This window comes from Taeniopygia guttata, chromosome Z (assembly GCF_048771995.1).
Source record: "Taeniopygia guttata chromosome Z, bTaeGut7.mat, whole genome shotgun sequence".
Lineage (NCBI taxonomy): Eukaryota > Metazoa > Chordata > Aves > Passeriformes > Estrildidae > Taeniopygia > Taeniopygia guttata.
Genome location: NC_133063.1, coordinates 4619593 through 4634422, shown reverse-complemented (window position 1 = coordinate 4634422; position 14830 = coordinate 4619593). Strand labels below are relative to the sequence as shown.

At 42.9% G+C, this 14830-nt stretch overlaps 1 protein-coding gene across 3 annotated transcripts in view; it reads right to left on the bottom strand.

Annotated features, from left to right (window-relative positions):
- The window catches only part of SMAD2 (SMAD family member 2), a 49089-nt gene extending 35608 nt beyond the window's left edge, over window positions 1–13481 (bottom strand). For 2 of the 3 annotated variants that reach the window (XM_072921855.1, XM_012577352.5), the window contains exons 1-2: window positions 13338–13476; window positions 3023–3312 (exon numbers count right to left, since the gene is read on the bottom strand). In XM_072921855.1, coding sequence (XP_072777956.1) covers window positions 3023–3255 — 233 coding nt within the window. In that variant the 5' untranslated portion in view covers window positions 3256–3312; window positions 13338–13476. Of the gene's footprint in view, window positions 1–3022; window positions 3313–13337 lie in introns of all 3 variants that reach the window. The other variant, XM_012577354.5, reaches the window with a different exon arrangement.
- Between the last annotated feature and the right edge of the window lie 1349 nt (window positions 13482–14830).

Genomic DNA, 14830 nt, shown 5'->3' with positions numbered 1-14830 from the left:
ATTTCTCCACTGACTGCATCTTCTGCCCATGTCAAAACTGCATGAGAGAGCATGAAGACAAGTTCTTAAATGCCACCAAATTCATTAGGTATTTTAGAAAAGTGAACTCACGTGCCAATATTTAGTTTCAGAATACACAGGGATTATGTGATTAGAATCCCACTGGCTTGCTGGGAGGATTCAGCAAGATAACTACAAATTACTTAGAGGGCTAGTGTCAAAAGGACTTCTGTACTTATTTAGCCTCTGCTCTAGATTACTGACCCACTTATGAAGAGCTAAGCAGCCCTGCTGTGCAATGCCAACACCCACTCCATCTGTTTGCTTCTGCTTTCTCAGAACCTCCATTAGTCTCATAAGAAGTTGTGTTAATTACCACATGAGCAGCTTTTGTGTAGTACACACAGGATCAGCCTCCCTTAGTGTGCAGTCACCTTGACAAACAGCACAGGAGCAGATAAACCTGATTCAGCACGATTATCAATGACACACAGTAAGAAATGCAGATTTCTGAGTAGGTGATTTAATACAACTTTTGTTCAAGCTGCTTCTCAGTTTCGTGAAAAGTCTGTGGGAGTTTGGATGCTTTAGGTTTAAATAATGAAAAAGTATACTAGAGTTAAACACTGTATCAAACCCTCTCGAAATCTCCCAGGAGACCAGAAACTTGTGAAACTGCAACTAAAACTTTTTTTTACGGAATAATGCAACAGTGACAAAAAAAAAAAGTAACCCATAACAGTTGTCGATATCTACACCAAATTAAAAAGCAGTAGTAAGTAAAACTGAAGCTAGCTAACACACACAACCACCCCCCGCCCCCCAAGCAGAATGACATTTGGAAACCTAGCCCAGCTGTCACATCAGAACTGCATCTCAGCAGCTTGGCACCACAAACTTCCTGCTGACTAGTAAGGAAAAAAGTTTCAAATTCAGCATTTTATTATTTATCCCTGCTGATCGGCAGATCTTTAAGACATTCATTAAAGTGGGTCTCAAGCAGTGGTTTCATTAACTTACTAAATCCAAGAACAGAATCTCCAAGAAGTCATTACAGTACTGAGCTGACATTCGTTATTTCTTGGGAACCCAAACTACCGCTGTCAAAGTGAAGTACTATCAACAAAACCCAGCTACGGAATTAAAAAATTCTGTATGGCACTGCTGGCAGCCCTGATATCACACTGCCCCTTAATGCCAAAACCATTTTTTAATTTAAAATTAAACCCTGTATAATAGCCAAAACCACCTGAAGAACTCTTCCTGGCTTACTCCTAAAGGTATTCAAGAGAAGTAAAATCGAGGTTCAGCTCTTTTTACAGCTGAGTGGAGGACAGAGAACAGCAAGAACTGCTGGTCACAGAATATTTGTATTCCATTTTAACGAATTGTTTATTATGTCTACTTTAGCACAAAAGGTCATGCAAGCATACTCTACTATGAGTAGACTAGAGTCTACTCAAAAATAATGATGTATTAGAACACTGTATCTTCTAACAAAATTCATTGTAGACATCTATTTTTCTGAAATAACAATATCTACTGTTCCAGTATCCCTGCAGGAGGGCTCTAGAAAATCCAAGAGCTCTAGAATTTAGGTACACATTTTTAAATCAAGTGCGTTATATAATTTGTGTTGTATGAAACATCTTCCAATTAAGCACTTCATCTCAGTCTCAGTAAAGACTTGCTAAATACATGAAGCCATCTCAAGAAATATATAACCATACAGGTTTCAATCTTAGTCTGCTGACAATACACCAAGACAAGAAAGCACTAATATTTTTTAATCTATTGTCTCCATCTGGCAAAAGGAAGAAAGCAGAATGGAAAACCAGATTTTTTTTGGTATATTCTAGGGAAGAAAATACAAGCAGAGGGCAGCATTAGAAACAGAAGATGAACAGAAAATATGAAAATAAGAATTAAAATAGCCATTCATTCGGGGTATACTCATGACTTTCCCAGACAGCTGTGTCAAATCGAAAACAGAATGCTGACACCATTATCAGATAACAGCTACAACACATTCGATATATGGAATCATTAGTGACACCAGTCAAATCTGGTTTGCGCTATGGCTAATACAAAGTTTAAAAGTAGCTAGGCTGAATGTGCTAATACAGAAATGAAGTTCATAAACCAGATGTGGTTCCTCTTCCTATAAATAAATATAGTGTCAAGTCACTTAAATGCCCAGAAAAGAGAAATCCACCAACTTTTTCAGGGAAAAACACACCTGTGAAGTGATTTGATACTTCTGTCAGACACAATGAGCTTGCCCAGGCACCCCAGTGGGATTTCAGTGCAACATGAATCAAGAGCAGACTGCATTATACTTACAAACATAACCCTTGCTCTCGCACAGCAGTTGCTATGAATTAAGCTGGGAAAGTCAAAGGAGTAGGATGCAAGTTGTTCATCTAAATCTTTATACAGATCAGAAGAGCAATTCTAGAAATACCCCAAGATCTTAAGAAAAAAGTGTTTTCATTAAACAATAACAATAATTACAGTAAATAAACTGGTCTTCAGACAACCTGCCTCCAAAGATAAAATTTCCTTTCAAAAGGGAGAATGGAGGCAGCTTGTACAATTTAAACTAGCAGATATAACTGAAAATAATTAGATAACTGAAGTGTTGACCAAGGAAAAACTAGTCTGCTGGTATTTTTTCACATAAAAGTGTTGGCTCAAGCATGTCCCCCTCCCCAAGAATTGACAGGGTTATTAAATAAAAGCATAAAGCAGTGCTACAAACTAAGAGCAGTGTTAAACATCATCAGAATACACACAAACAGGACCCTACATATCAATGAAAATTGAAATGTAACAAAATTGTGACTTCACAAAGCATGTGATTCCATTACAAGCAAGCACTGTATTAATTCAATACACAATTTAAATAATTTTAAAGAACCAAAGGCATGCAACTATTTTTTAGTCATTTGTTCACAGAAGGTCTGAACATCCATTTAGTCATTTCCTAAGTGGCCGTAACAATTTCAAATACAGCACTTACCTTGGTATTGTCACACATTTTGTATTGCAATTCTGAGTGGTAATTGCCTTCTCAAGCTCATCCAGCTGTCCTGTTTTCTTTAGCTTCTTGACCAAGCTTTTCACTGCTTTCTCACACCACTTCTCCTCCTGACCATTCTGCTCACCACCACCAGCCCCTGCAGTGCCACCAGCGGATTTTTTCCACCCCAGAAGTCTCTTCACAACCGGCGGAGTGAATGGCAATATGGACATGACTTTCACCAGACAGAACACTCAGCAAACAGTGAATTGGAGAGTCCCGTCTGACCCCTAAAAACACAAACCAAAACAAGAGACACGTTAGCACTGAGGTTCCACATGAAACAAATACCTGTCTGCCTTAGGACCTTTCACTGCCAAATGCCACAGGACACTGAATCAAAAAAAAAAAAAAAACAAACAACCAAAAACAGATAAATAGCTCAGAAGTAAGTCTGTATCACAGTTAGCTACTATATCAATAAAGATCAAGTCAGCTGTAGACTCAGCAGCTAACACAGACCAAGATTGCTATTGGAACAGAAAATTAATTTTTTCTCAAGTCTTTCCTGACTGAAGCAAACTTCAGCAAATACAGAAGATAGCTTGAGTCTAGCTTTGTACCTAGGCTAGCTGGTTTAAGTAATTTATTAATATTTTTCCACACTAACCGACATTCACGTTCTGCCCATCTCCAAATTAATTTAGCAGGGGAAACTGTGTTTGGAAGGTGATTTAGTTACTATGGCTTGATAGAAACCTTCCAACAGCCAACCATTTCACAAACCTTTTCTCATTTTGTCATGCTTTAAATAACTACCAATTTTTTTCCATGGGGGGGGACACCAATTTCAAATTTCCCCCAAGTCTAACAATAAGCCTATTCCCCTCTAAAATTCAATGGCCTACCGATAATAAATCCTCTCAAATGGCAGCCCTTAAAATCAGGTCTTTCAAAATTCACAAAAGGAACAGTTAAAATCTTAGTTTGCAGGCATCAGGGCAGTAGAACTGTCTGTTTTCAGTTTTAAAAACCCTTCATTCAGTATAACTACCTGATCAGGATATTAATATAAAATGAAATATTAAAAGGGATGCTGAAACTGGAGCTATGTTTAGCATTCACTGCAATACGCACATCAAATCATTTAAGGAGAAATGATAGCCACTTAGAAAAAAAGCATCTTGCTTTTGCAGCTTCCATTAGGCTGGTTTTAGGCATTAAAATAAAATACCTGAAATCAACAGGCAGACAGCTGTTAGAAGTCTCTCAAGGACATTAATGGTCCTGTGGATGGAAGCATAGCTTTGAAGTCAAAAACGATCCTATTTCCAGGCAACAAATGAGTATTTGAACTCCAGAAAGTTCCCATATTCCCAAGCCATGTAAGTTAGTTCAGTCAGTTGAAAATACCTTGTTTTAGCTAAAAGCTAACACTACCTTCAGGTTATCTGATTGGAGTTTTGAAGGCAGGTTACGTGCTTCTCCAACCTGTACAGGCACACTCCCCACATCTATCCAAAATACACCAGCTTCATCTTACTGAAATCTCCCACCTGCACAACAGCATGATCCAAGGCACTTCAGGCTACAGCATTCATTCTAATTTATGCCTTGTCACATTTTTGCAGTTTCAGTGAGGGCCCAGTCAACAAACACTAGATTATATTCTACAGGTAATTTAAGTCATAACTTAGCAACTTCCACAAAACAGAACATTCAGTAGGCACGACATTTCAGTTTCTAATAAATTACACCTCCATAAACCAGCTTCTCAGAGCACCCAAAAATATGACTGAAGCAAGCAATGTAGTTTTCTGGGGTCGTGGAGGTTCTAATTAACAGGGACCAAGATCAACACTGATAATTTTATGCAAGCCATTGAAAATACTCCATACTAAATCACAGAATTACAGAGTGTTTTGGGAAGGGACTGTTAAAAATCATCTTGTTGCACCTTCTGCCATGGACAGGGACACCTTCCACTATCCCAGGCTGCTCAGAGCTCCATCCAACCTGGCCTGCAACACTTCCAGGGATGGGGCAGCCACAGCCTCTCCGGGAACCTGTGCCAGGACCTAACCACCTTCAGAGGAAAGCATTTCTTCCTTATACACAATCCAGATCAACCCTCTCTAAGTTTTAAACTGTTGCACATTTTTTGTCTGTAGAGACCCTGGTAAAAAGATAAAACATTCACTTTCACACAAGACTATAAAGAAATTTCCTTCTTCCAGCAACATTAAATTATTGCTGAATTGTCCTCAATAACTCCAACTGCAGGTTTTGCTGAGCCTTGCATTGGAAGCCTGGCTACAGCAAAAAGAAAAATAAAACAGAACAGACAACATTTTTTAATGAAACACTGACTTGAACACTAAAGGTACAGTACCATAAAGAGTCAAGCCAACACAGCAGCTTCTTGCCACAGGAAGCTCAGTTCTCCTTCTTTTCCTTCCTGTGGCACCACCACCTCAGCACCAGTGCTAATGCTCTTCCACACAAATTCAGCTAGGTAAGAGTAAAAACCCATCGGTTTTCTGGGGTTTTTGCCAATCCAGTTCTCTTTCAAGCTAAAAAGCTGCTCGCACATGGTACTGATGTACTACAAGTGATGTCAGATGAATTACAGGAGTGTGGAAAGAGAACTCTAGCCCCAGACTTTAACTGCAGCACTAACACTGACTGCATAGCTGGAAATGTGCTTTAATTTAAATCATTTATTTTGGTGACAAAGAAATATTAAGGAGCCTGACATGCTCTGAACCATTTGAGGGCCTGGCAGTGAGACACATTAGAGCCCTAATGAGTACACCACGCAGCTCCAGAGATTAAACAGGCAGGCTTGCATGGCCTCCACTGGTTGAAGAAACACACTTGGTTTCTAAAGCAGGGAGCAGCAGACACTGGGAGCTTTATAAAAATACTTCAGCCTCTGAACAAGGCCAGCACTGGGTGCTTCAGGGGCACACACAAGAAATTCAGAAAGACCAAACTAGAAGAAACAACCTCTTTACCTTTTGTTTCAAAGAGCAGCAATTGATGGTATAACATCTGAACATTAAATTCAGTGCTGACAGATGTAGGCAATCAAGTACCACTATCATTGCTGATCCACACACCAATTCTTATCCTTATCTGAATATTTTTGTTCTTTAGCTTCAAATTTGACACCTTTCAGAGCCACAAAATACTCCTTTGACTGTCAGCCTTATAAAACACAGACTTCAGAAAGGTCTCATTTACCACCAAGGTGGGAAATAGCCTCTTTCGGAGCCTGTTCTTCCAGGCTCTCCAAACATTCTCAATGCCTTTATCCAATTCCTCAATTTTTAATACTCACTGTGATTAGGTGCTTAATTTTGCAGTATTCTCTCCCCTAATTATGAAATACAATTTTCTGTATTCTCTCATGGTTAGTTTTTTCTTTAATAAAGATTTGCCTTTCTGCTTCAAATGCACACTGAGTTACTTAAAGTCTTGGAGCATGGAAGAATTTAGAAATTCCATACATTTCTCTATATTTAAACTCTCATATTATTTTGACATAGTCAGAAGAAAACAAATTTTAAAAAAATCTCTTTTCACATCTGCAAATGACTGTAGATTCAGACCAAACTAATCAGAAATTTCCAGACACTATACTTAATTTTATACAGCTGCCTTACAGATGTGTGCTCATCCAGATTCTGCAGAAGATGTCAGAAAGCACAAATTCATATGTTACCTCCATGAAAGTAAGCTGTAAAAAACCCCAAAACTCCAAGAGCTCTTTCTAACAATGGTTTTTGCAGTTTAGCAGCTATTTAACAAAAACACAACGCACATTACAGCTCCAGTCTAGGAGTCTGGGAAGCTTGAACTAAATTTTTCCTTCTAGCTATTGTTTTGCCATGTCAGTGATTTGCCAGGAGTTATCAATAAGAATTTCAGTAAGTTATTCCAGTAGTGACCCTGTATCTTTCAAAGGGTGAGCAGAGAGAATGTGACACAAGTAGGACAGGACTTCATTCAGCTTAATACTTCAGCCAGTTGTGATGAGTACTCACATGAGAGTATTTCAGTCAGCTTAATTTATGAAAAAAAGGCACTCTGCTCCAAGCCTAGAGAAGGTAGTGCACACTGGAAGGCATCAGTGGGCTGAATTATGAGCAATTTGGATAAATTAAGATTTTATAAGGAAAAAGCAGCCATGGTGTATCCAGCCTAGTGCTCCAATGGCTCCAAAGGTGGCAAAAGGACATGCTACTCAAGGAAAGCATGAGAACTTGGCTGTATTCTACAAGCCACTCTCCTCATAATCCTTCAGCAATTTAAACTGTTATGAAATTAAAGGTTACATTGCTGCTTACTCCCATCAGAAGCAATTTATGGACTTGCTGTCCACAAATCCACCAAAGCATCTTTTGAACATGCCTTCACAACCTCTTGTGGCACACTGAACTAGCAATTAAGTGTCCACTATCAAAATAACTACTTTTACTAATTTAATTTATTCTCTTCCTAGTTTCAGAAAGTCACTCTTGTTCTACCACTAAAAACTTTGCTGAAGAACTACTTGCATTCACCTGGTCTGCAAGCTTCAAAACTCTGAATCACATTCCTCCCTCAGATAAGAGGGTTTTCAGGCTCTCATCACAAAGAAACTATCTGAACACAGCTCACACAGTTTGGGATGTTCCCCTGGGCAGAGGCCAAGCCTGAAAGCTTTACTTCTTCCATTAAATTAATTACAAGTACTTGAAGACACTGTATAAGGACTAATCTAAGGACCACAGAAAAAAAAATGTATCAGCCTAAGGTTATCTTAGCACTTATCCCTTTGGACAGATTATCCTACAGCTCCCAACGTCATAATTTAAAGTAAAAAGACAGAAATTTACACCTCATGAGGGACTGGCGATAGAAGGCAGGTGCACACGTCTGCTGCAGAACATCTGCTCAAATAAACATAAGGATCCCTAGACCTGCATTGGGTTCTAACTGTACCCACCCTGATGGTATCAGAAACACTCTGTTTACACCAATTAGTTTAGGAGTTACTGTTAAAGCTCATTTTTGAGCAAATCCCATTTCAATTCATCAATTATAACTTTTACCTTCAAATGGATACAGTAGTAGAAGAAGCTTTGATCTCTTAAAGAACGATAATTGCACACACTGCCACTGCTGACACTTGCCTCTTGCTAAAAACATTCCTCTAGATTTTTGCCTGGCACACATTCTTCATCCACTAAAAAAAAAAAAGTTCTTCCCCCAAGTGCACACAGAACACAATCTTTACCAATGCTGCAAGAAACGTTTCCACGTTGCTAAAATGGCCTCAGATTAACTACATGCTGAGTATGTAACATGCCCTCTTACCTGAAGTGGTTTTTTGTGATTCCCTTGCAGTTTACAGCCAACCTCCTCAAAAAAACTGAGTACTCACAGCCTGTGCTTTTAAAAGGAGCTCAGATGTACTTCACCATCACTCAGCTTTTCACCATAATTCCTTTGCTCTCTTCTGCTGAGGCCCAATGGCATGGCCCAAATCTGATCCTTTTTTTCCTTCCTGTGTATTACTTCCAATATCCACTACAACACATCAATATTCAGGGACTCTGCGAGTAACTACAGGGAGATTTTCAAGATCCCTTTCCAAGCTCAGCTGTAGCTGAACCAGTAGTACCAAGTCAGCAGTGTGTCCCACAGCAGCAAACTCCCATCCCAAGTCCATCTCTGGACTGTGCCTCCAAACTGCAGCTATGGATACTTGAGGGAGTACTCACTGTTACCCTGAAAGGTACAAAAGTTCCCTTATGCTGGAACACAGAGAGCATGTGCTGTTATTCCCAACAGATTAAGACTGGAAGAGCTACAAATTGCCTAACTTTGGTGGTATTTGTTTCATCTCTGCCCCCGCAGCATATCTCTGCTCCCTGATGCACACATGTTTCTATAGTTGGTCAAACAGTGTCATAGTTGGCAACTTCTAAAGTCAAAGTTTGAGTCATGTCTACTATTATTCCATTCTACTGCAGTTCTCTGGAACAAGTATTAAATATTAAGCCCATGATCCCAGCAATAACTAAGCATAAAAGATGAAGAAAACCTTAAGGGCAGCATGCTAGCAGACTAAAATCTTCAAGGGAAATTTTCCTTTCCTGAGTGTCTGGAACATACTATAAACACACTGGTGCTACCAAAAATATCAAGTGATTTCTGGTTAATTTATTCTAAAGCCTTATGCAACATATTTCATATCAGTCTGCTTATTCATCTTAAATGTGAAATAAAGAAACCTGATCTCTCCTGGTTTTACTAGAAGTATTCTGGCTTAGAAGAATTTCATTTGTGAGAGCTCTTCTGGAATAAAGAGGACAGAAGTTAAGCTCCTGAGGAAAGAAGATCAAGGAAAATAATTTGTGGTATTTGAGAGAAAGTCTACAGGTTCATTTCCTCCCTATTTTTGGGATTTTTTTTAAAAGGCACTGTTTTTTTCATTAATTCTGGAATCTGGAAAAGATTCTTTATTGATTTTTCCAAGCACACAACATGCACCTGAATTCAGTATGAACTTCAAACTAAAATCAAAGTCAGTCTTTTACATTTCAGACAGAATACACTCTATCTTAAATCACTCAGTGGAAAGGACAAGGGAAATCTATTTTTCTTCAATTACATCAAACTGTAGCCAATGCAATAATGAAAATGTGTATTGCTATTAAAAAATTAGCACTCCATCTAACACATGCACTTATGGCACACTAAAATTGCCTGCAACAGGAGACATGAGAAGGAACAGTTGCTAATTTTATTGACCTTTGATTAAACTACTGGAGGGCCCAAAGTATTTTAGCACCTCTCCTAAAGTTGCAGAAGAGGAAAACTACCACAACTATCGTTGGCCAATCCACCTGTCTCTACAAAGAGTGTAAAATTCTTCCACTTATTTAGTATTATGAACAACACCAGAGTACTGCTTCTTAAAACTCAAAGGACATTAACAGCCCCAGAAAAGCAGTGACTAAGCACTCCAAAACACAGCAGTTTAAGCCCTTCTCACCTCATTAATTTTAACTAAAATTTTCCATGTGCAACAGGCAAGCGTCAGCTTCATTATTTTAGAAAATAAATACTCCTGGGCTAAATTTGACAGGAATATTCACAGAGCTGCTATCAGTTACCTAGGTACCTGTTTCAGTTTATAGCTTAGCAGCTCCTCCACTTTGTTAAAGCCCAAACAATTGCATTTAACAATTAGTTAATGCGAGTTCACTTTCAACAGAGGCCTAGTGTTCCTCAGACAAGCCAGCCCCCAGCCCTTTGATAAGCAGGGTTCCATTATTTTATGTATTGGATGTTAATCTCCTGTTGCTCCAGGGTTTTAAACAAAGCTCAAGCCCCCGACCAAACGGATGGGAGACTCAGGAGCTCTGCTTTGGTCTTCCTTTACACTGTGGCTGTCAAACACATAATCAGAGTAAAATGTGATCTGGAATGAAGGCTTACAGTTTGCAATGGAGTTTCTGTCACTGCAAGTGGAGAGGAATGTTTAGGAAGGTTTTCTGCAGTAGCCAATTTCTTCTAGCCCAGAGAGTATTGAGCACAGGCTGCCTGTACTCTCCATTCTATTACAAAAACCTAATCCCATCGCATGACCTGCAGCAATTCATTTTAACAAATCAACAATTACAAATATTTTGGCAAAGTAAGCTTAGGTATTGTTTGCCTCTCAGCACAGTTCACAACCAGTTTATGGCTTTATGATAAAAGTCATTAAATCCAATCTGAAAAGCAGAATTTACAGCTCACTTAGCAAGTCAGGCCCATAAATGGATGCTTTCAATTACAGGGCATTTACATGCACAACCATTAAGGCAGCACTGAATACATTTGAAAACTCTGGAATACTTTTTATAATAATTAAAACTTTGCGTACTGTTCTTTATACAAACAAAACTTAGGAATTTGATTCAGTCTCAAGCAGAGCTCAGATTCATTGTCACCCAGAACATACCACAAAGCCTGTTCTCCCAGTACTTTTGTGGGAAAGGGATTAGAGAGATGGAAACAAGGGGTTTTTTTTAAAGTTGCCCTCAGTAGCAGGGAGGGTTTTTTGAGCTCAAATAAACTCAATTGTATCAACTGGTGCTCAAGACTTCTGAAAGATCAAGTGGAACAGGAAGAGGGAGGAGGACCCAGGGAGAACCTTTCATTTGGAGATTCACTGTGTAATTCCAGGGTATTTGATTTTGGTGAATCTAGATGCTGGGTGGAAGGAAACAAGAGAACAGCTCAGAGACCAATTCTTTAACCTCATTTTTTCAATTGTTTCAGTTGTTGTCTTTCTTTCACTGTTAAACAGAACCTCAGGACAGCTGATGAATTCTTCTCCAAGGCTCTATCGTGCATATCCAGCCTCTTCAGTAAAGAAAACTGGATCTTCAAACACACTCCTTTTGTTGACTGTGTATCTGACCCATACAACTGCAGAACAACAATCAGCTGCCAGGTCACTCTTTTTGACACCCCAATATGCTGTTCAACATATGCTCAGACTCATCTTAAAGTGGAAACCACCTTAAACAAGACCCTCCCCTTCCACTCCTTAAAGGCATTTGTAACTAATGTTATCTTTCATCATGATAGTGCTAAGCAAAGGGGGGAAGGGACTTCACAAACACCTCCTTTACTCACACTCTCATCCCCCCCGAATTCACCAGAGCTTGTAAACGTTAGAAGTTTGAAAGCTGTGCCTCAGAAGGAGCACGCAAACAACCCACTCAACCCACCAACACCTCGACAAAGCATGAGAAAATCTAAACAAGCAACCTCGCTCTGCTGGCCTCTCACCTCAAGCAGAGGGTGTTTCTTTTCCAGCCTGGAGAACAGAGCAACAACTAATCAGTGCCTCGCTGCAGAGGCCAGGCCCCACAGAAGTAATGTCATGAATCAGTTTGAAAGTACAGCTCTCCAGGCTAAGACAGAACACTTGAGAAAAGACAAACCTGCTGTTACCTGCGGTCTCCTAACAAGCTGTTATTATAAACCTCTCACTACCGATGGAATCTAACCCGTTTATACCCCCGGACTGTGAGAGCATGAGCTCCACACACAATACACACATGTTTTTGGAGACACTCATTTTGGTAAACCCTGTAAATAAACTTTTTCCTAATGCTATCCCACTTGCAAGCATTTGCAAAGAGCATAACAGACGTGTTGGGTTTCTCTCAGTCAGAAACTGTGAGGGACAACCAGAGAGACACAAGACCAGCCTGCAGCCTGAATCCCAGCTGCTCAACAGCTCTCCACAATCATCACAAGAGCTCTTCATTCATTCACACGCTTTTTTCCATTCTTTTATTTCCCCAGAGTGAACACTAAAAGACCACGCTGTATTGCACTTCTCTTCCCCTTCACTCTCCACAAAACGAAAAAAAAATAAAAAAAAGAAAAAACCCCTACAAACAGGAACTCCACAACTCTGCAGCAACAACACCAACCACTTGCCCTTATCAAGACACAGCTTCCTCAGTGCACTTATCGAGACAGATGAGACATTACCAGGTTGTGTTTGTTTACAAACAACACCCAGGGATGGAGCTGCCACAGCTTCTCTGGCCAACCTGTGTCAGCACCTCGCTACCCTCTCAGGGAGGAATTTCTCCCCAGCACCCCACCTGCCCCTGCCCTCTGACAGCTTTAAAGGCATGAATAAAACCAGTGATCTCAAGTCCTGCTGTGCGTCTCTGCAAACGATGAGAGGGGACAGACAAAAGGGTGAGGTGAAGCCTCGCAATCCCAAACACAAACTCCTAGCTCCAAACACAACTCCTCGCCCCACACCGCTTCCAAATTTCTCCTCCAAAACTCCAGGGAGTGCCGCACACCTAACCCTGCCTGCATGTCCAGGAGGCACACAGGGGTGTCCTGTGCAGCGCTACGAGCTGGACGCGATGATCCTCGCGGGATGCCTTCGGCGTATTCGGCGGACCCCTGCAAGGAAAACACACCGGGCACGACGGGAGGCAGCGGGGGAGAGAAGGAGCACAACTTCTTTATTCCTCCCTCCCCTCACCCACACACAGACACACACACGCACACACACACACAGCGCGGCCCTCCCAGCACAGCCCGGGGGCAATGCCGGCGGAAGCAGCATAACCTAGCCCGGGTCCCACCACAACAAAAAGGGCGAGGGCGTAGGGAGGCGCCCCCGGCCCCGCCGGGACCAGGCCCGGACGGTTCCTCACGGCCCGCGCAGCGCCAGCGGGGCGACCCTGCCCACGGGGCAAGGACCCCGGGACCGGCATCCACCAGCACGCACCGGGAGCCACCAGGATCCGCCGAGAGCCACCGCTCCTTGCCCTCCTTCTTCCTCCTCTCCCCTTCCTTATCCTCCTCCGTCTCCCCGAGTGCGGTGCGGCCGCCGCCTCTTCCCTCAGCGTTACCTCCTCTGAGGGCCCGCCCCCAAAACGCCCCGCCCCTCCGCTGGGCGGGGAGGCCGCCCATTGGCTGTATTTACCTTCTCTCTAAGCGGCCGCACTACGATTGGTCGAGAGATCTAACTGACAGTCAGAATCGCCAATGGGATGCGCACAGCGTTAAAAAAAAAAAAGACAAGGGAAGGGGAGTGGAAGAAACAGGCGTGAGGCGAAGGGAGGCGGGCCGAGGCCGCAGCGCTGATTGGTTGGCTCGGCTGTCAGTCACGGCGCGCGCGCCCGCCGCGGGAGGCTGAGCGGAGGTTTGGTTGAGCCGCAGCCGCGCAGCCGCAGTGCGGCTCTCCCCCCGCTCCGTATCCTTCCGCGGCGGGCGCGGCGGGAGCTGAGAAAGAGTGCGTGGATTCCCGGCGGGAATTGCCGCTGAGCTCCAGCTGGGCTCGGCAGAGGTGGGCCGTGACCCCTGGGCTGTCCCAGCCAGGGTGTGACACAGCCCCAGGGCAGTGCCCGTCCCTGTGCTGGCGCTGCTGAGGCGCCTCCAGTGCTGGGGACAGCTCTGTGCCCTCAGGACAAGAGAGACACTGAGGGGCTGCAGCGTGTCCAGGGCAGGGAACGGAGCTGGGGAAGGGGCTGAGCCCCAGGAGGGGCTGAGGGAGCTGGGAAGGGGCTGAGCCTGGAGAAAAGGAGGCTCAGGGGGACCCTGTGGCTCTGCACAGCTCCTGACAGGAGGGGACAGCTGAGGGGACAGCTCTGCTCCAGGGAACAGGGACAGGAGGAGAGGGAACGGCCTCAGGCAAAGTTGAGGTTGGCTATTGGGAAAATTCCTTCATGGAAAGGGCTGTCCTGCCCTGGCACAACTGCCCAAGGCAGTGGTGGAGTCCCTATCCCTGTAGGAATTTAAAAGCCATGTGGATGTGGCACTTGGGGACAGGGGTCAGTGGTGGCCTGGGCAGAGCTGGTGTCACAGCTGGACTCAAGTCTTGGTGGGCTTCTCCAGCCTAGACGATTTTGTGGTTCTAAATAGATTCGAACTGCCCACAGCTCCATTGCCCACAGCCCCACAATGGCACAAGAGCTGCAGGGTGGCCGTCCCCAGGTGTGACACGGACACAAGGCAGCCCCAACAGCCCCACAAAGGCACAAGAGCTCCAGGGTGGCCGTCCCCACGTGTGACACGGACACAAGGCAGCCCCAGAGCCTGCCCAGCCTCCCTCTGCTGCCTGCACTCCAAACTCACAAACTCTTAACCCCCTCCCCCATATATTAGGGATTATTTTTTAGCTACTGCCTTCAATAATCTTTGCAATGCTTTAACCGCTTGTGTTGAGGTAATGGTGAAAAGGAACCAAATTCCTGTGCCCCAGCAGGGTCACCATAAGGA